This window comes from Glandiceps talaboti, chromosome 18, assembly GCF_964340395.1.
Source record: "Glandiceps talaboti chromosome 18, keGlaTala1.1, whole genome shotgun sequence".
NCBI lineage: Eukaryota > Metazoa > Hemichordata > Enteropneusta > Spengelidae > Glandiceps > Glandiceps talaboti.
The window spans coordinates 13,299,742-13,322,913 of record NC_135566.1 but is presented as its reverse complement, the minus strand read 5'-3'; the positions used below and the strand labels follow the sequence as shown (position 1 = coordinate 13,322,913).

Genomic DNA, 23,172 nt, shown 5'->3' with positions numbered 1-23,172 from the left:
GTTGGTTCTGAACTAAAGAATGATCCTATCAACCATTATGGCTCCACTGATAACACAGCAGGATGTGAGAGTCTGGGAATGAATTCTGGGCCTTTAAGAATCATTGCATGTTAATGTACATGTACATGTATAAAATGATGACAAAATTCACACTGCTTTGAATAATTACAAGTTGGGTAATGATGGACTCTCCATTTAGAATCACATAAATGTACATCTTTTCATGACTGTTATGCAGCATTAAAACTTAAAACTGATTCTCACATATTTATGTCCATAATTTTTTCAGTAAACTGAATAAACACAAAGGTTTTTTTTTATGACCATGTTTGTGTTTTTCATCCACAATACTACTGGCTTTATTGCAAGGATGTCAACAGTAATGATTATTTTTACATTGTTTACCAGTTTTCTTTAAAATCCAGAAACATTTCAGATATGAAGATCAAAGACTGAAATCAAATATAACTTAAAACTAAATGTATACATGTACATGTAGATGTATGATGCTTACAAATTACAATGTTAAATATTTAGTGTAAGTTTGGCAAAAAGGAAGTGCTCTATAACTTGGTTCATGGCCACGTTTTTAACACTTTACTTGATGCCATTTAACACTTGGCATTTACTTTCCCCAGTTGACTTTGCAGCATACTTGGCTATACAAAATGTAGGTATTGGAACGGAATCAGAATTCACCTCGAGGGGAAATACAAAGTACATAGCCAATAATCATACATACACACCTGGCGTATATGCATACGTGTTCAACCTCACGAAATATACAAATTCTTGTCTCCCATTCTGGATTCAGAGACAAACATATGGTTCATAAACAATGCATTTGTCATCTTCAGTACCCACAGCTGATCTGACCCGATAATCCAAATGTAATCATAAAATCAAGAGGTGTAGAACAAAATGGACTCAGGTGTGAATAAAGTTGCGACACTCCAGGGCAAGCCTCAACTAAAGTTTATCTCAGTCTTCAGTGACATCAAAGTCCATAGCTATTTGATTTATTGTTAAATCAACAACTGGCTCAAAGTCATTTACTAACAGATAGAGTAAAGACCTCCACAATGGACTCTGACAAGGTAAACATGACTACAGTCTGATTTCATGTGTGAATTCCTCTATGGATGGATGGATGGATGGATGGATGGATGGATGGATGGACTGAGGTACGTGTATTAGGAAACGAATAAATGAAGTGATGGATTGATTGAGTTCACGATGTGACATCTCTAGTACTGGTTGAATGGATTGAAGGTTTATATGGATGAATGCTACCACCACCACGACTAACCCATGCATGACAATAACATCAATATTACTAAAAATTATATCAATGGTGTAAAAATTAGAATATAATGATACAGAAAATTTGTTAGTAATTCTATAACTTATAGTATAATTTTATGTGCATCATTTTTTCACCAATTTGTAAGTTTGGGAGCAGGTGGTTTAGTGGAGTGATTTTATTAAAGTACAGGGTAAACAACATTTCACAGTTGATGTTACCAGCCCAGGGCACATTATACAATCATTGGTGTGTGAACTTGTAGCCTACAACCATGTCAATTTCAAGACATTGTAGGCCCATTTAAAAGACACTTGTAGCCTGGAACTATGCCTATTTCAAGACACTTGTAGCCTGGGACCAGGTCCATTTCAAGGCACTTGTATGTGTAGCCTGAAACTGTGTCCATTTCAAGACATTTGTGTAGCTTGTAACCAGGTCCATTTCAACACACTTGTAGCATAGAACTGTGTCCATTTCAACACTTGTAGCATGGAACCAGGTCCATTTCAAGACACTTGTAGCATGGAACCAGGTTCATCTCAAGACTCTTAGGAACTGTGTCCATTTCAAGACACTTGTATCCTTAACCAGGTCCATTTCAAGACACTTCAAGTCTTTCCAGTAAAGCATGGCTAGATAACAAGTACATGTATACGCCATGAACAATTAACAAACATTGTCAGTACCAATCATCCACACACACTACACGACAGAAGTGATATATCCCACATTTCACGGTAGAACCATTCCAATACCCCTATTAAAGGATCTTCCACCTACATTTTGTACTTTGATTAAACTGTTATTTTCATCAGCCCCCCCCCCTTCTCTCTCTCTCCACACTACTCTATAACCTTAACACTGTATTCTAAACTGGTGTATGCAGAAATCACCAGACTGTACTTCTCCAACACAATCAAGAAGTCAAATTACAATCGTAGTATTTCTGATCCAATTCAACTTTACCACTGGACGTGTGACTCATCCGATTCTAATCCCCAACACAGAGTGATTTATTTTACAACTTAATACATGTACTTAAGGAAATGGCTCAACTTTATATAATGTATGACTTGCATGTAATTGTCATATTCTCGTCCTGAACAGCGTGTTATTCATAATAATCAATATACAGTTTGTCTGATTCTTGTCTTCAATAGAGTACGTACTGTCAGTTCTCTTGACTCCTAGCTGTTTTCAATAGGGTTATACAACGGTTAAGAATTTAAAGTACAGTGACTTGACACGGAAATTCGGTGAAAAGTACAATAGTCCCCAACACAAAACACGTATTCCTGACTTCATCCTGACAGCATGAGTGTAGTGAAACTAGACGACATCACAAACTCTAAATTCAAATGTTATTCTTAGGCTTTACTGACCTGGCCACCCTGCCAGGCACTGCAACCTGATGCTACTCAAAGCCTTAATCAAGAATATCTCATTCTCTCTTTACAACCTCTTAAAATAAATCCCATGATATTTTTTTTTTTTTTTAAATTTAAGGTCATATTTAAGGGTTAAGTACCGACAGTAGACTTGGTTTCCATAGCAACAGACATCACCCTTGAGATGAAGATGTAGTAACCGATGGGACAGATGTAGACTTGGATTCTATAGCAACAGACATAACTATTGAGGTGAAGATGTAACTGATATGACAGTTGATACATGTAGACATGGTTTCCATAGCAACATTATCATAGGGATGATGAAAGGGATGACATAGATGGAGACATGGTTTCCATAGCAACAGACATCATGAAGATTTCCATGCAAGTGCATGTAAGCACTCTTATTTTCTACTTTTTTTGACTCAATGGTAACCATGACAACTTAGAACTTGATAAATTGAGTTTTGCATTTTAAGAAGCTTGAATTGGTTATTTTCAAAACATGTTATTTTCTATTATTATTATTATTATTATTATTATTTTGACTATTCCCTTTTATTTAGAATCTCGTAAATTCAGTCCGTAAATGTCATACGGCAGCACATTTGCTCTTTGATCATGACTGAATATTGTCTCTGTTTTTCTATGAAATGAACATGACTATAGTCAACATATTTTTTCTTTGATCATGGCCGGATATCATCATTTTTTTTCTGTGAAATCACAATGAGTAGAAAATTGACCACGGAAAAACCTGCCCATTGAGCAGTGGATCGTCAACAACAGCATCTCGAGTACGGTATGTGATGACAGTTTCATACTGAAGAACCCCTTGATGATGTGTATTTAAAATATGTGGTGTAAACCGAACTGGCTAATCTGTTCACATTCCATGCCCTAGTCACTGACAAAGCCTGGCTCATTTTGTATAAAAGTGAACCCATGCATGTATACAAACATGGAAACATTCCCAAGAATTTTAATGCATGGATTACTTTGTATGCCAACTTTCCAGAGACTACAAAACTTTGCTGGTTCTAAACTCACATTGTGGTGTGTGTGTGTGTCTTTGTGTGTACTTTGTTCCCATCTAAAAATGTGTCACCTCCCTCAATTCTGGACCTATTAACAGACAAAAGAGTATGTGGCACAGAGACGTGGATATGTGGCTTGACAGTGTCGATCACCAGTATGTTGAGTCAGCTGATAGCAAACCAAAGTCTAGAGCCATGCAGGGGTTTCTGAAGTCTCTATATAAATGGAGAGATTCCAATTACTTTATTAAACACTTTCAAGAACCTATTGATATTTGTATCCCCTTAGTATTATGACTATCATGCAGTTGGGTTGTATGGATTAAATCAGTTTCACTAGCGACAATGCTATCCATGGCATCAAATCTCAAGATCTCTCTTTAGTCTAGTGCTATCCATGGCATCAAATCTCAAGATCTCTCTTTAGTCTAGTGCTATCCATGGCATCAAATCTCAAGATCTCTCTTTAGTCTAGCGCTATCTGTGGTATCAAATCTCAAGATCTCTCTTTAGTCTAGTGCTATCCATGGCATCAAATCTCTGTAGTCGAGTGCTATCCATGGCATCAAATCTCAAGATCTCTCTTTAGTCTAGTGCTATCCTGGCATCAAATCTCAAGATCTCTCTCTAGTCTAGTGCTATCCTGGCATCAAATCTCAAGATCTCTCTCTAGTCTAGTGCTATCCTGGCATCAAATCTCAAGATCTCTCTCTAGTCTAGTGCTATCCATGGCATCAAATCTCAAGATCTCTCTTTAGTCTAGTGCTATCCTGGCATCAAATCTCAAGATCTCTCTTTAGTCTAGTGCTATCCTGGCATCAAATCTCAAGATCTCTCTTTAGTCTAGTGCTATCCTGGCATCAAATCTCAAGATCTCTCTTTAGTCTAGTGCTATCCTGGCATCAAATCTCAAGATCTCTCTTTAGTCTAGTGCTATCCTGGCATCAAATCTCAAGATCTCTCTTTAGTCTAGTGCTATCCATGGCATCAAATCTCAAGATCTTTCTTTAGTCTAGTGCTATCCATGGCATCAAATCTCAAGATCTCTCTTTAGTCTAGTGCTAACTGTGGTATCAAATCTCAAGATCTCTCTTTAGTCTAGTGCTATCTGTGGTATCAAATCTCAAGATCTCTCTTTAGTCTAGTGCTATCTGTGGCATCAAATCTCAAGCTCTCTCTCTTTAGTCTAGTGCTATCCATGGCATCAAATCTCAAGATCTCTCTTTAGTCTAGTGCTATCTGTGTCATCAAATCTCAAGATCTCTGAGTTAAAGAGATAACTTGATACCAAGATTAGATCTAGACTACATGTAGGTCTTTCGTTCAGGACCAACTTTTTCTATTCATCTGTAGCTTTGCCAGACAGTTTATATTCATACCCAAATCCTAACCCTAATCTTAACTTAAATAATTGGGCTGTATGTAAACACCATACACTTTTACTTTTAGGGTCAGTGTACTATTACAAAAAATTCACTGGTTCTGAGTTACATCACCACGCAACTATACAGCACAACAACTGTGCCAATTTAGGTGACACTGTGTCCCTAGCAGGACACAATATCAAATAGGACATACATGTCCCTTGTTTTTGAATCGGTTTGGGTTTTATAATACAACAGCACGCACATCCTCTTCAGTCAGTCCCCAGCAACTAAGCATAACATGCGATATCTATACTTTCAGACTTACATCACAAGTTTATTGATGACTGACATAGTATGGCACACTGCTGGAAAGTAAATTTCACTTTTCAAACATCAGTTGTTTGAGGCTGGGTAATTTCAAAATTCTCTTTCAAGAGTAGATAGCTACATAATTCATTGTGACTCCCCTCTAGCTAGCCCAGGGATATGTTTGGTTTTATTATCTCAAGAAACACAGAGTACATGTAACACCAAGATTGTAAGTCTCAGCACTGACAATCCTCTATCTTATTTTACACCTCAGCTTATTCAAAATATTTCCCGTTTCCATTTCCCCTTTTCCCTCTGACCAGACAAGTTGTGCTAAAATTGCAAGTGGCAAGACCACTCTTATATAAATGTATTACAATCAAAACCTTCTCCAATAGTAACATACAGCTGTGGACATCCAAGTGTGTGAATACCCTGGTGTAACTAGTCAGACTAAAATTGACTGTATAAGGTACATGTTTATTTCAGTCAGTACATGAGACAAGTGATATTCTTAAAATCATAAACATACTAAGTCTGTTCAGTCCGCACCCAACTGGGTCACAACGGTTACACTTGTAATCAAATCTGAGTCAACTAGCTTTTTTTTTGTAGATGTTCAATGTACCAGACTTAACACATACAAATGTACTCAGCACAGCACCTTGCAGTCAGTCAGTCACAAAAGGGGAGAATCACATCTTTGCATCTTCTTTCGACGCAAAGTGAATAGTCATATATACGAACAATATAGACAAATAAGAGTGTAGACAGAAGGTGGATTTTATATACATAGATTCGTAGACCGATCATTTCCCATGAGACATCGCCTACAATGTAGTTGCGTATGTAGCTGTCATGACGATCTAATGGAGACTGAGGTGCTTTCACTAGCCATTCATCCTCATGAGACTTGTGCATACACAGATCTTTCATCAACAACCACATCAAAAGATACTTCACACCCACAACACTACTCAATCCACAGGAGATTAACAACAACCTTACTTCTTAATCAAAATACTATTAAAGATTTTTGGCTCACTAAGCAACCATGACACTACTGTACATGACATATATGGGACCCCTATTTGTACTTGGGTAACACATTTCTTTATGCACTTGACTCTTGTCCTTGGCATCACGAGACCATTCAAGCCTTCTGAGAAGGATAGGAAGTAGCACATTTCATAATCTTAACCCATAATGCAATGCATTCCTTGCCACATTTTGACAACAGGAACACATCACAATTCTGAATACACAAGTGGGAATATTCTCAATAATTTTTCACTTTCTGGGCAAAAACATTTTGTAATATGAACCCTAGTCCAGACACTTGTCTTGGTTACTATCTCAAGAAGCTCTTGGTGGATAGGGAGCTTCTTGAAACAGTAACAATCTAACACCATGACAAGTCTCGAGGCAAATATGAATCCACAATCCACACATATTCATTCTAAAGACTTGAAATATTTTATAATATTACACCACTTATTTGATCAAATTTTGTTTATAAATGAAATGATGACTTGCATCACTTACTATATAGCTTCTACATAGGTATATCATCTGAGCTATAATATGAAAAGGTAAATTGAATAACAAAACAGCTCATTTGCATATATTACCTGAGCTGTAATATCATGAATATGACAATGTAAATAGTATAACAAGACAGCTCATTTGCATATATTATCTGAGTGGTAATATGACAATGTAAATTGAATAACAAAACAGCTCATTTGCATATACTATGAGCTGTAATATGACAATGTACACTGAATAACAAAACAGCTCATTTGCATATACTGAGCTGTAATATGACTGTAAATTGAATAACAAAACAGTTCATTTGCATATACTATCTGAGCTGTAATATGACAATGTAAATTGAATAACAAAACAGCTCATTTGCATTTGAAATTAATTTCTACAAATGAATATACTGCACACTTTTAACAAGTTGCAAACATTGACCTACAGTTTGCAAGAAGCCCCTGAAATTGAAAATCTGAAGTTCATTTATTTCAGGGGCTTCTTTAAGCAAACTGCAGGTCGATGTTTGCAAGATAAAATATCATGCAACTCTTAAATCCATCATAATTAGTGAAGAATCATTCTAAACACCCAAAGAAAAGTATGAAGTTTGTCAAACTTGCAAATAAAGGATCATTCAAAGCTACATAGGTGACCTCCCAATCTTGTAAAAGAAAACACACAATGCAAAGCTCTAAAAAATACGATGTATCTTATCTTGAAATGGATTCGTGTAATTTACTTCATGAAATTGATATTCACCCTGATTCTAGGTACAGTACTTAAATTATGATTGATATCAAAATTGAGACATGAAGTGGTGATAAATATCAGAAATAAATCAATATAAATCCTATCTTGTCTGATTATCCCATAACACCAGGATGGGGCCAATTAATAAAATTGATAAAATCAATCTAAGCATCAGAAAATGTATCCAGTGTCACATGAGATTCCCAAAAGAGAAAAATCTTTATTTTGTTGTTAGTGTTTCCAATAGTAACAGTATGTATAAGTGTGTATACGCGCATATATATATATATATATATATATATATATATATATATATATATATATATATATATATATATATATATATATATATATATATATATATATATATATATATATATATATATATATATATATATATATATATATATATATATATATATATAGTTTTGGTAGTACTGGAACTCTTTCTTGGGTGTAACTCGGAGTTTCACGCATATTGCGATCATCAGACACTCGAGTGTCTGATGATCGCAATATGCGTGAAACTCCGAGTTATACCCAAGAAAGAGTTCCAGTACTACCAAAACTATTACGCTCTGCCACTGCGGTATAGAGCACTGTCTTAGCAGATTGATACTCACCGAGTTATATATATATATATATATATATATATATATATATATATATATATATATATATATATAAAGGTAGACGATCTGCAAGATATAGAATTACTAAAATTATACATCATACATGTACATATTCATATATAAATATTTACAATTCCACCAAGAATAGTTCTCAACAAAACAGCCCCTATCCATTACCTTAATTGTATACTTTGCTTGCACACATAACACCAGACAAAAACAAACTGATTTCTTTGCAAAAGGACTGTATTGTTGTCCCATATCGGTAACGTTGTACAGGACAAAAAAAAATAAGGACATCTTCATTGATCGCTCAAACTAAACATTTCAATTCAGATTGCTCAACAGGCGTGAAGGTATATCTATTGATACGTACGAATACCGAGCATTCTTCCTGTGTATGTGCGCTTCAAACTTCAAAGATATAAGGTGTAAAACCATACAGGTGATTTATCACTACAAATATTTACTTACATTGAATCAATGAAACTATCCATGCAATTGTCTTTTTTTTTTATACGTGCACATATTCCGATAATTTGTCCAGGAACCAAAATATAATGCAAATATAGGGGGGTATTCATACACATTTGTACATGCAGATTGAATACTTCTTTTGCAGAGTGGTACAGTGTATGCTAATATTTAAAAGGCCAGCAGGGAAACGTCGCAAGTACAAAGCATAATTATTGCAAGATCACGCTTTGTTGTGTAATTATGTGTTTTAACAGCAGCATAAATACATAAAACGTACCAAAGTTCCCCTGGCACGTTTACATTGGGATTCCCCTATGAAGCCATCATTAGATGCATCAGAAAACCATACCTGTATAGCCTTGAATCAAGGAGAAGGGGGATTTTTTTTTTTTTTTTTTTTTATTTTGATGGGGAAAATACCGAATTCAAAACTTTCATTCGCATGGATTCCTGGTTAGAAACCATAAAATTTATCAATTTTAACCTCTACATTTCAGAGTTTCTGAAGTACAATTCACCTTACAACTTTTCCACAGTTTAAATCCAATGTTTGAATCACACAGTATCATATTACAACTGTGTTATCAGTGGACCCATTCTTTTCTTCAGGACAAAATTTTCTATAGCTCTCTCAGACAACTGACAAAATTTTAATCTTGATTTGACATTGAAGCAGTATATAGCTTAAAAAATTTATGGTGACTAGATAATTAGTCTAGTGGTATATATCCTTTATCAAATCTAAAGATCTCTCTGTTTTTTTATAAGATGATTTGATATCACGTTGCCATCCAGACTACAACTAGATATTTATTCAATAATGGCTGACATCAAAAGTTATCAACACTGTCCTTGGTACTAACTAACATACAGAAATGTCCCTGAAATAAATTGTAATTTTGCCGAATACAGATTTTACTTGACCTGGCCTATTAAACCAGAGGGCCTACCCGTATTAAGTCATTGTTATCGATGAAAAGCATCAGTTCAAACCATCCAGCAGTCCACTCTATAATGGTCTATTCTGTGCTTTTGTAGGACTATTTGCCTACTTCACTTTGAAGTGGGGGAAAAGCATGTACATAATGAATTAGCACAGAGAGGGCACAGTAATTATAACCTCACACTAAGATGGGGGGTTAATTGTTGGCATTTAGATTTTCACTAAAAATTAAAATTTGTTATCATTTCCAATTCCTTACATTATGTCATGCATATAACTGATTTGAGTAAAATTAGGTGTTCATGTAGAATGTATAAACACTAAATGTTTGAAATAGGAAAGGGTCTGGAGAGATGGAGACATTAAATTGTCACTCATATATAACAACACAGCTCAGGCCAAGTATGATTGCACAAGTTGAGGGATCACTGCACTCTGTGTTTTGTTTATCATGTCACTTCTCAGTGACAGTACATGTATCATCCCCCTAGATAGTTCTGGTGTTTTTATGCTGAAGTCAGTGTCTGTGACAACATAGTTACAATGTTGACTTGACAATGCCCTCTTTCTCCTGACCTTTGACCTTTGACCTAAAAACCTTTACTATTGGACTTATATGTGTATGTCTATCCCATACATTTACAAAACGTACATCAAACATGGAGTGCTTACAGTATATTTGTTTTGAAAAGTACATGGGGTACCAGATATACAAATATGTTTAGTTGAAAATTAACTTCACTATTTGTGTGGAAACACCTTAGTTCTACATTTGAAATGTATCTCAGTGTCACTGTGATTAAAGTCTCAATACTGATTGAAGAATAATCATGTTGCCATGACAACAAGTTGGGTATATAAACGTGCAATTAACATTACCTTGAATCATAGTTTTGGATATTACGTTAAATGTCACAGACAATGAACATGTTTCACATGAGGCATATTTGAAAACTAGACAACGGATGAAAACTATTTTTTGTTTTTTGACTCGTAGGATGCAGTTTATTGAGAATGAAGCCGGCCACTAAATGCATGGATGAAAGGTGAAATATTGAAAGTGGACTATATGTAAGATGTGACAGTAAGCCTTCACTGTTTTCTTTATTTGTGCTTGTTTTGCACTTTATACATTTATATAAAATGTATTTATTTTTTGGACTATATATATATATATCTGTGTGTGTGTGTGTGTGTGTGTGTGTGTGTGTGTGTGTTTATTGATCTACTTTTTTTTGTCACATTTCAGTAAAATGTATATTTCATGCTTTGAAAATTACATACACGTACAGTACAGTAGTATAGAGAACTTAAATAACGAATGCATGTGATATAAATAGTCACGTCCCTATGGATTGCATGGGTCTGATGAAAACTAAAACGATTCATCACTTACTTTCACTGTACAAATGTATGTACAAAATATACAAATGTACTTTGTCCTAAATCTAATAAAGTAAACATTATTCTCAGGACCTTTTTACGGAGAGTGGCAACAGAAATGAAATTTACGATGAAACTGACAGCACTGCACAATGTTTGGAAAGATGGATGTATAATACACAAGTACAGGGAATAAATTAGAGAGTTGATAGTCTGGACTTTAAACAGCTCTAAGCTCTTACATTTCGACGTATATTTCAATATGTTTTTATTTACCGTGTACATTACATATACTATTACACTACTTCACTAACAGTCTGTATGTTAGTAATAACACAAAAAGTAAATTTATAATCATATTTGGAGTGTGTTGTCAGTATTTATTGTAATTATTTTCATCATTCATCTTTTGATTTTGATTTTTTTTAAATTTGCATGCTTTCCTTAATTATTAGCAATTATATATATTATCAATACATGTCTGTCTGTCTGTCTGTCTATCTGTCTGTCTGTCTATGCATGCATGCATATATTATATCATATGTATGACTGGACATTACAGCTAATTAGTATGATGGATTGGGCGTACTGAGGCAGCTCAGCAAAGCCTGAGTGAACGTTTTGGCCAGAAACACTTAACTGTTTATTCTATACATTTATATATATATATATATATATAGTCTTAGTCTGGGATGCCAGAGTGGAGATGTAAATTGTAACAATATCGTATAGGAACTAGACTACATGTAATATAGTCTGTGTAAAGTTCATGTTAACACTATTCATTCCTGTAATTTTTTTCCAAATAATACAAAATTATTTAAAATATATATTTTAAATCTATAAAATCTATAAAATATAAAATCAGATGCACTTGGGTGGGTGCTGACCCTGTCTTTTGAGATAGTTTTAAAAATTGTCAAAATAATTTTTTAACTGCACTTAGGAACATGGTGATGAAGCAGACAATATAATTATACTGGGAGACAGGCACCACATACATGTATCATAAGAGACTCAGCCAGTGTGTTTACAATCATTGTGTGTTAAATATACAGGCACAACACATGATCCTGTTTTTATGCAGACAGGCACAGTTATAAATAACTTGTAAAATTACCACTATTGTTATGAGCCTTCACCAGCTGGTTTCCAATAACAACATTAATCACATGACAGTTTTAATAATTTCAGATCTTTTGTTGTTTTCTTAATTATAATATCACATGCTAAAATTGCATCATATTACGTACGTTACCTAGATTGTTGAAGTTGGGGTACTTTTACATTTTTGATTAAACTGCTGGTAAAATAATGAGAAATATTGCTCTCATTACACTGAAAAGTAGATGACAATAACAATGAGCAGTTTGAACCAGTTTCACCTTGCACTGGAAATATTAAGCTGAGTCAGCTGTTTGTTGACAATCATGGTGTGCATTGTGTGTGTGTGTGTGTGTGTGTGTGTGTGTGTGTGTGTGTGGGTGTGTGTGTGTGTGTGTGTGTGTGTGTGTGTGTGTGTGTGTGTGTGTGTGTGTGTGTGTGTGTGTTTGTTTGTCAGTGGTCAGGCAAAGGTCTATACTGAGAATGATCTATGCATTGCTGCAGGCATATTAACAACACCTGCTAGGCAATTTAGAACTACTTAGGATATTGAGTCCTCTAAGAGGATTTCTGGTATCACTATATCAGCAGAGATCTCAACTAGAGATTACAAACAATACTTTACCTCAGTATATCTCAAACCACAACAGTATTGTAGAATTTGTAGTGGTCAGAGCCTAAACCTGGGTTTGCCACTTTATAACAAACTTGAAGATTATCAGTCCCACCACCCCTCAACCTTGATGCATTCTTCCCAGTATACATTTCCTCATTCCTGTTTAAGAGCGCCAGGGTTTCCGATTTTTCCACAAGGCCAGACAAAACTTTTGATTACAGAAACTTGCAAAAAAAATGTCTTCATACCCCAAATACTATCTGATATGAACATATGAAACATGCAATCCGTAGAGATTAAAGCGGAATTTGTGAAAGTTCTAAATTTACATTTTGGTAGCTTACCAAAGATTTGATAAATCTGGTAAAACGATTAGCAGTGTTTCGCAAATCATAATTCATCTGAAACTGGAGAAAACTAATGGCAAAGTTGATATTTGTTTCCTGTCACTGGTGCCTGCCAAAAATGACTGTCTAAGCTATTCCACATGTCTTCAAATATCCTGAGCATGTGTATCAGATAAACTTTTATAACCTACAACATGCTTACAAGTTACAGTAACTTCGCTCGGTTTTTGTACTTTTTTTCCAGATGCCACAGACACTGTATCATTCAGTCTGGTATCAACAGTACATACACATACATGTATGGTAAGTATGGATAGAACTTATTGTAATATCCCCCACCCCCTACCCCACCCCCACTCCGCACTTCCGAGAGGCTGAAAACACAGGCCTTGTATGAGTGCAGTCAACTACCAATTCTTGCTGTATCAGACCATTTTGTACAGTTAGACTTACAATGGGGTTTAATATACTGTTTTAAATATGAAATATGCACCAACTTTTTTTTCTGGAAATGCAACTTCCTTGAAAGCATGCCACAACTGGGTTTAATATACTGTTTTAAATATGAAATATGCACCAACTTTTTTTTCTGGAAATGCAACTTCCTTGAAAGCATGCCACAACTTGTGATGGGAACAACTTTACGCAATATATTTACGTAATGAGTTACTAGACTGTTCACTTCACATTTGAGATAAATAGTGTAGTAACTTGTCTTGATCTTACTACATGTATCTCAAGAAGCTCTCTAGATAAACACCAAGACAAGTCTCGGGGATAAAATGTGATATCCACTCTACTTTGGGGAGGGGGGAGGCGAGACAAATACAAAATTTGAGCCTTACAGGCTTGTACATGTAAAACTGTCAATCACATTGCATCTTTCTGACAACTTTCGAAACGGATATACTGCACAGATAAAATATATGAAATTTGAAGAAAACGGCCTTGGTGGGCTACATTTAAAGATAGGCGAGACGACTCCATTGTTCACCTCAATAACCTCCAAGGCATAGTACACAGCCTAGCAAAGATACACATACTGGTGATAGGGTCCAATAACTCTATCCTCCATCCCAGCAAACCATGGACCCTGGGGAGCTGGCAAACTAACTCATACGACAATACGTCACAAAAATAAATCATACTCAAACAATCGGCCTTGATAAATAAACCTGACTTTTTACAATTTCAAACCCTGAGATATCAGTAACTCACCCAGCAATGTAAATACATTGGGTCAACTGGGTGACAGTTAAAATATACTTTGGCTGTTATCATCAACTCTGTCAACATTCATTACTAATGTGTTCTTTTGATAAAGATCCTTCCATCATTCCACAGTTGTTACACCTGTGTATTTGGACTTTATGAAAGGTGACCCTTGGTCTAAAAAACAAACACAAAATCCTTTTAAAATGGTCAAGGCACTGACATTGGGGGTGTCAATAAAACTATAAATCCAGAGAGTCAACTCTGCACCTTTTCAGTGTACTAGATACTCTTAGCATTTTTGCATTCTTGCGACTTGCTCCTTCATTTGCCCTAAGAAATTCCTCAAATACATCCTTAGAAAGTAACAACACTGGTGTCAGTAAGTCTTTCAAAATAAATAAATACAAAATGTATAATGTCAAGCTCTGGAATTTTCTTGTCATGGGAAGATTGTAGGGGGAGTATCAAAAATCTAGAACTATTTTTGATAATTGATGGGCTGAAGACATCTTTACAATTGACAAGTATGTAACCTGTGTAACAACGAATCTCAGGTTTACTCTGGATAATGTCTTATCAAATTATATTTTGAGATTTATGTTCATCTAAAAATTCCAACAATTTTGAAAATGCAATTGACAGTTTTTTATCATTCAGTGAGTTACATGCTAAAGAGTTTATCCAATATTATTTTTGAAAGACGAGTTTCATGCCTGATATATCATCTCAACGGATGGTTGAAGACGAGTCATTCAAACAATTCAATAAAGTCGTCTGCGCACAAAACAATTGATAAACACAGACAAGCATTACTATGTTCTTCTATAACTGTTAGACTATTGTTCCTCCCCCTTCAGCGTGCAAATGGTAACAATACTGTATAGGAACTAGACGGGGACTGTCTTTAACTGCATTGCATCCATCGGAAAAATCAACAAATCATACATGCATAAAACCAGACTTGTACCAAGGTACTTTTACTAAAAAATTGACAATGTGGTGAGTTATTTCTTCACTTTTTTAACAGCAGTGGGGAAAGTCAAGGCTCAGCCATTGACAGATCATGGAATCTCACTCTATTCATCCGTCTCCCCTTCAGGCATGTTGAGTCAAAAAATGGTCAGCAGTGCAAGTAAAAATTGATAAAAAAATAGGTAACTTCTGATCAGAAATGGTCTACACTGAAAACTTTATATTTCTCATGCGAATAAAAAATTGTTTAGCAGATTGCTGCAATACAAGTAAAAAAAATTCAAAAGGGATAATTTATTGTCCGAAACAATCTCCACTGAAAATGTTACATTTTCTATCTTTTTATTCTTTCTCTTGAACAGGTACATGTTGGGTTCATAGACTTGTACAGGATGGTGACAACATGTAATGTGTGTACCCTCCACAATAGGAGTATAAACAACTGCTGTGTGTGCTGTGTCTACAAGGACAGGGTTTCGGAGTGATTTACTCTGCAGCTGAACTCAGCATGTATAGGATGTATTTAGTTCTTTCACCTTGACTTGATATGTTGACTATCACCGCTACAAAAAAAACAACCTCCTTGACAAATGGTGTAGATGAATCACAGGAACACTCATTGATGCAGTGCAGTCTTACAAATCACCTGTACTTGTATTCACCAACATACATGTGTAAATTGCTTTTATATATATATATATTGGGTCTCAGACTCCAACACCGCCCCTGGAGCAAAGGGTCTCTGTTGCTGCATAAAAGTAAACATTGCTATAAAAAAACTGACAACCCACTCTAGAGTGATTGAATGACTTCTCTGCCTAAAGGGCACGAAATAATTATCCTACAACCAACCTATTGAGGTAAAAACCAGTCTTTCGTAGACAGCAATACTTAGAGACTACAATGTATAAAGACCTTATAAATGTTCAGACCATATTAATCAAATGTATCTAACATAAATAGGTTTTCAAATATTAGTTTCTTCTGTAATTCAAAAGTCTTTAAAGAAGTGAAAAGGCCATTAATTCGTTTTTTATAGGTTGCTTGTAAAAAGACACCATGAGATTAACAACAATAAAAGTTTATGTTTTTTGACACAAACACACTCATTCTTTTTTCCCCTTTTTTTTGAAAGCCATGCTACAAATGCCTGTAACTTTGGTCGTAAGTTAAACTACCTATTCATACGAGTATCAATAACTTTTTCAATAAAAGTTGCAATGGATGGTAAAATTGTGAAATTACTATTATCATCGAAACTGCACCCTGCCTAAAAATTGCAGTACATGATTGGTCAGATTTCTTTAGAAAGTGTGGAAAACAAGAGGACTTTGTTTGTGGGTTATTGGAAATTGATCAGTGGCTTGAACCGTACATTTTAATTGAAAGGTAAATATACTGGCACTGCTTTCCCTTGAATTGTAATGCAGCGTCATATCACTTTGGAGCTTTAATAGCGTAATCTCTTTACGTTTTCAACGACAGTATAACGATTTTTTCACCTTTATTGTTATTATTATTGCGGAGTTCTAATAAAATCAATCTTCGTAAAACATGCGTTGGTGATAAATTACTGGAAAAGAGATGTAAACGGGGCTAAGGCAACATTTGTAATTCTGTGTCAGAGCTCTCAGTTCTGTGTCTTCCCTCCTAAACTTCTGTGATCATTCCATCATTACACCGTCAAAATGTGCGTTTTTCCCGCGATATGAAAATTTCCTTCAGTCACATCAACTCCTGATTGGTGCATAACTCGTTGTTATTATACATGGGGAAATGTGTCCAAATTCACGATATCGGCGAATATTTTTCATCGCAAACACGACCTGCACGCTCGTGTAATACTCTATACATAATACAGCAAGATGTCGAACGGGACGACATGGTCTCTTGTATATAGTGTCTTGTCTTGTCAGATTGGACGGACGTACCGTACGTACTTACACGCATACGTTCAACACTACACTTTGCTGCTGCCTGGTGGTGTAATGTTGTTGTCCCGAGTACGTCGACAATACTATCCCTTCTCATTCACACTAATAACTACCTAAACTTGTCGCTTATTATGTTTGTCCGTGTTAACATGAGCGAATTGGAGGAGTGGTTCATTCACACGCAAGTGTCCGTGAACATTTCGCTCATGAAGTTACGTTTACGTTGTTTGCAAAGCCTATCATTACAACTCGGAACAACGTGCACAGCCGGACTAGCCGCGCTGCTTGCAATGACAACTAAAAACAACCGTTGAAACTCACCAGTTTTCGGAGCGTCTGCTCGTCCTTTCCAGCATACACATCCATACTGTACAAGACAGATGCAAGACGGGGTCTTCAAGTATGATATCACGGACAACTTCACCGGCATTTGATCCAGAGACTTCACTGTAGAATGAACACAACCACTAGCACGATGGCCCTTCTAGTCTAAACACTCACTGCTGTGCATGATAGTACAATCCAGTCAGCCGACAGGAAGTTATAAGGGGCGGGACTTCACGCTAAATGGTTTGTTGTATTCTGGTCAATGGGGGCGATCGATTCAATGCACGTATTCGTGAAAACAGGAAAATACCTGACCCCTTTCCTTCGATTTTCTCATTAACAGTCTTGACATGTAAACGGTATTCACACGTTGGAAATGCAGGTGTTTGCTCCTGCTCACAAGGCCAATTGACGCAATCCCTCCTTATATTGTCCGAGACGCGATTATCTCTCAAGCATGTAACTCTCCCTCCACTCCAATAGTTTAATCTTTAAGAAGTCAATCAAAACTTTCGCCCTCTTGAAAAACGGATAAGATCCGATATACCACCACCTTTTTGACCTTCTAACTTTTAGGACTTTTTCCAAATATCGATAAAAACGTAAACTATTCGTCTACACACGAATTATAAATCAAGCCGTGTTGTCACGTATACAGAAGTATCATACACACAGTAGTCGGACGATGGCAAAATTTGGCCCAAATATGATCTTGATCGCGTACAAGTTTGCGTTAACCCCATGACCCCAAAGTCGTCTGACACATGTATTTTCTTCACGAAAGTGGATGTTGTAACTTGTAGGGGGAGTATGAGGTGACACACGGGGGAATGACACGAGAATTTAATAACACAAACCAAAGGAAATCCATGTTATAATTATGATGATGGTTTTGTGTCAGAATCTAGAATGTAAAGTCATCACATCATGGATTTTCACTGAAAAGTTGTGAAATTACTGTATGAAATTTAACCCGAAAAACACATATCTGATGCTCAACATTTAAGCTGAATAAAAAAGGTCAGAAGGTATACAAACTGACAAGATTATGAGTGAACTTGAGAAAATAGATGTACACATTAAACAAATTACTATTACAGTCATGTACATTTTTAAATACTAGCATTTAAATAAACACTTTTACATATATTCACATCATATAAATTATCACAGGCATGTTCAGTTCACTATTTGTAAACAAGTTTCCGATATAGGCCCTATATAGATGTGTATTTGTGTGTGGATGTGTGTGTGTGGGGTGTCTGTCTGTCTGTCTGTCTGTCTGTCTGTGTGTGTGTGTGTATGTGTGTGTGTGTGTGTGTGTATGTCTCTGTGTATGTCTTTCAGACTTCTCTCAGTACCGTTTTACAATATAAGCTTGGACTCCCTCTTCCTCATTTTAGCTTTTACAGCAGACTCGTTTGAAACTTTACGATGAAAAAACAGTTGAAATTGTACAAGAGAGCTTACACATTGTATTAATTAACAAAATTTAGAAACATCAATTTATTGCATTTATGAAGTTTTCATCAGTGTATTTGACAATGATGTACAGTAACTTCTCATATCCGTCGGAAAGAAGATGAACCGAACCCTGGACATTTAAAAGATACTGAGTCCTGATACGTGATAGTGACAGGAAACCTGTACTGTAATCACTAGGGATGTCCGTATCCTTTTTATTCCTATGTCATCATGTCATTGTAGGGTTGGTCTTGAAGATTTACATCGTAGTTTCTGAGAAACATGACTACTTTTGCGTCTATATTTTGAAGTAAGAGTTGTTGTTCACGCCAAATGAAAATTGTACATACATGTAACTTTACAGATACAATTCATAGTACACAGTTTAGCTTTTGTTTATGCTACATGTATTAGTATTAAAGGCCCACGTTTCAGTCCAAGGTTCTCTCATTAGTTCATGGATTAAATAGTGCAAATCCCATCTATTCTACCAGATGTGTTTAATAACCACAGACAAGTACAACTAAAACATTGAACCCTATCTAGTTCTATATAATTGAACTGTGTCATTTACAAGTTGTTATAAGTTTTGGGTTGTTTCCATACTTTCATTTTTGCAGGCATTTCATTATCTGGTATTTTGTCTCATCTCCAATCTTATCTGTAATAAAGCATTGAAGATCGCTAATTGGTTGAAGAAAGTGTCAGGTGTTCTGACTCAACCTATCGGAAAGCGTGTACGCTTAGTCTTATTCCTTGCAGTTGTGATGCTCTGTATATTTCTTATTTCAGCGTTTTACGACTTAGCCCCCCGAGATTTGTCTTCGTGTTACTATCTCTCTCAGATCCCGAGAAGAAAGCTTGTTGAGATAGTAACTACCAAGACAAGTCTCTGGGCTATGTTTCGCTCTGAATGCTGTGGGTACTTCATAGAGATGACGCCAGGTTAAACAGTCGTATAAGTCATCACAGTTGAACAACCAGGCACAACATCAGTACATGACGAGGTTGAATTCACCTGGCCCAGGGATATTTAGTAATATCTTGGCTTCACTTCATTGAACCGTGGTGTATGTGGTGTATCATTCCGATTCCGATGTTGTGAATGAAATGTCGATTGAACTAGTCATCTTTGCTACAAACGTTCAGCATTGATATATACGAATTGTAATAGCTATCAGATTAAGTTACTTCATACACACACATGCAACATTCCATGTAAAGCCGAGACTGAATCAATGGCGACTGCTTTGTAAATTCTTGGACGAATCCTAGTGGGAGACGTATACCATTTTAGTCCTTGGGTGACCTCAATACGACCTTGTGTCGTTGTGGCAGTGATGGAATTTATAATAGCAATCAAAGACAACTAAACGATTTTGACTATGCAAATATTATTGACTGATCAATGTGTCCAAAATATTTTTGGCCTGAAATCAATAGAAGTTGTTTATTTACTTCAATAAAATGTTATTAGAAAAATTATATCCCAAATTTATGAGCGTATGTATGTATGTATGTATGTATGTATGTATGTATGTATGTATGTATGTATGTATGTATGTATGTATGTATGTATGTATGTATGTATGTATGTATGTATGTATGTATGTATGTATGTATGTATGTATGTATGTATGTATGTATGTATGTATGTATGTATGTATGTATGTATGTATGTAATACATGTATGTATGTATGTATGTATGTGTTTTAAGTATTGCAACCAAAGAAGTAAATTCTCCTAATACACGAAACCCGAAATGCAAATATCCCGGGCAAATAAATGGTTGCTAACATCCCCTCTCTGATAAAATTAATTCATGAAAGTACACGAAAGAATTGTCATTTATTCTTTTATCCTCATCAGAATTCACGTCACAGCTATCACATTATTTTTCAAGTTGATTTACTAAAGTTTCTGACGCTGTATACGGGAGGGATTACGCCGACCCTTTCCACTTCTGTGTCGTTCTACATTGTGTGCAATACACCATAGAAACGAATACGTGATGATTTACCCCAAAGACATGGCAATCTTTAACATTACACACGTCGCCAACAGCAATACTATGATTCTCCATCCATTAATTAATATTTGGGCGAAAGGTCCTCTTTCTCGATCCCTGGCATAACAATGGACAATCAAGGGTGTTATCTGTCCTTTGACACCAGCTAGCACGAGTTGTTAATTTTGCTCACTTGCGGGTAGAGTTCTATAACCGCAGATCTAAATATTTTGTTCAGCACCTTATTTCCTTAACAATACACGCCTATATTAATTTCCAAATGAGTCTATTGAGGGAGAAATGAGAAAGAGAGGAGGGGGAAAGAGGGGGTGGGGCAGGAGGCGGCAACGGTACGTAGATGAAAGGGAAGACAAGGTTGGGGAGTAGTTGAAAGATGAAATAAGAGGTGATGATGGTAGTGTTGATGATGCCGATGGTGATGATGTTGATGATGCCGATGATGGTGGTGGTGGTGGTGGTGATAATGATGATGGTGATAATGACGATGACAACGATGATAATATGATGAAATATATTATAAAGATAATGATGATAAAAACTATTTCACCAGAAAGACGGGGGGGGGGGGGGTTGCCTATGCATGATAAATCACAACAAACCCACATTAGCATTCTAATGGTTTATGGTTCAACGGTTGAATGAACTACCATGTTATTTAATTTGGTGCGTGACGTACGTAAAGGTAGATTTGGCATGATTAGTGATACCACACACTGCCAACCCTCAAGCTATAGAGTACTGGGTAACTCTTAGTTTATTTTATGAGTGGTATATACACGTTCTTAATACCTTAGTCATGTACTGAGTAATCTGTTGGACAGCCGAGTTGTGCCACATTCTTGGCTGTTCTATAGAAACTTTCCAGCAGTCACTGGTAACTCAAAACGCGAAAATACATAACAACATAGCAGTAAAGTTGCATTTTTTTGGTTGGCTCCAAGTGTAGCATTGTGAGGTATTTGTTTGTTTTGCTTTTAACCACACTTCTTATTTCATCAGCATGTTTTGAATCGTCCTCTTGTTCCCCCTTTTCACTGCGAACATACAAATATCCGCCCGTCCGCTCTCTCTCTCTCTCTCTCTCTCTCTCTCTCTCTCTCTCTCTCTCTCTCTCTCTCTCTCTCTCTCTCTCTCTCTCTCTCTCTCTCTCTCTCTCTCTCTCTCTCTCTCTCTCTCTCTCTCTCTCTCTCTCCTCTTACTGTTGAGAGGAAATAGCCACAAAAATATATAAAACTGAAAGACAAGGTTTTAAATGGCCTTGATCCTTTGGAGATTTGTAGGGTTTTTAAATACATATACAGGTATATGGTTACTCAGTGTGCCATTAGCCTCTGCTTCAAGCCCTAAAGAAAGTATTATCACCTGCCATTCTCAACGCAACATTGATGAGTATACTGTAATATTATTACTTTTTTTCTCTGGCATGTACCAACGGAAAGCAATAAATTCATATCAAAAAAGTGAAAAAATGTTGATCTTTTATACAGCGCCGGAAGAGATTATTGAAAAATGTATTTAGGTATTTTAGATATATTTTTGTACTGTATATATGTATTTTCCATATGGAATTAGAATTGCTTCTAATCCTGGTAAACTGTTTACAGTCTGCTAATGGAGAAAAGTACTCGCAAAAACAACTGTTGAAAACGGAAGAAAATTTAAGCAAAAAAATACACTATCGCTTTACCAATTACATGGTGGCTGAGGGCAAAAGTCGTCAAACCACTGTGATCTCATTACCTTGTTATGACAGTATTTACTGAAATGAATGGTGTGTGACGGTACAAGTACCCCTGACAAAAATTGCTTTACTATTTCACCCCATTGATTGTTTATAGTTTCCAGCAATGATCCCATAGGGTTAGTGTCTGTGGCCAGCTCTGTTGATGGCTTGTTTGCTGAGATGAAATGTACTCTATGACATTTACAGAGCATGTTTCTATCAACAGGTTCCAACAACTGGATAGCTTGCCACTTTATGATAAACTCTAGAAAAATGTATACGTCCTTCAAATTTGGCAAATAT

General features: G+C 35.9%; 1 protein-coding gene and 1 long non-coding RNA gene across 3 annotated transcripts in view; one reads left to right on the top strand and one right to left on the bottom strand.

Moving 5' to 3' along the window:
* The window catches only part of LOC144448789 (uncharacterized), a 42,877-nt gene extending 32,058 nt beyond the window's left edge, over window positions 1-10,819 (top strand). Inside the window, exons 4-5 of the long non-coding RNA XR_013482133.1 lie at window positions 2,813-3,091; window positions 10,752-10,819. This is a non-coding gene — a long non-coding RNA (uncharacterized LOC144448789). The remainder of the gene's footprint in view (window positions 1-2,812; window positions 3,092-10,751) is intronic.
* The window catches only part of LOC144448788 (uncharacterized), an 87,230-nt gene extending 69,427 nt beyond the window's left edge, over window positions 1-17,803 (bottom strand). For both annotated transcript variants that reach the window (XM_078139077.1, XM_078139078.1), the window contains exon 1: window positions 17,647-17,803. In XM_078139077.1, the coding sequence (XP_077995203.1) occupies window positions 17,647-17,691 (45 nt within the window). In that variant the 5' untranslated portion in view covers window positions 17,692-17,803. The remainder of the gene's footprint in view (window positions 1-17,646) is intronic.
* Between the last annotated feature and the right edge of the window lie 5,369 nt (window positions 17,804-23,172).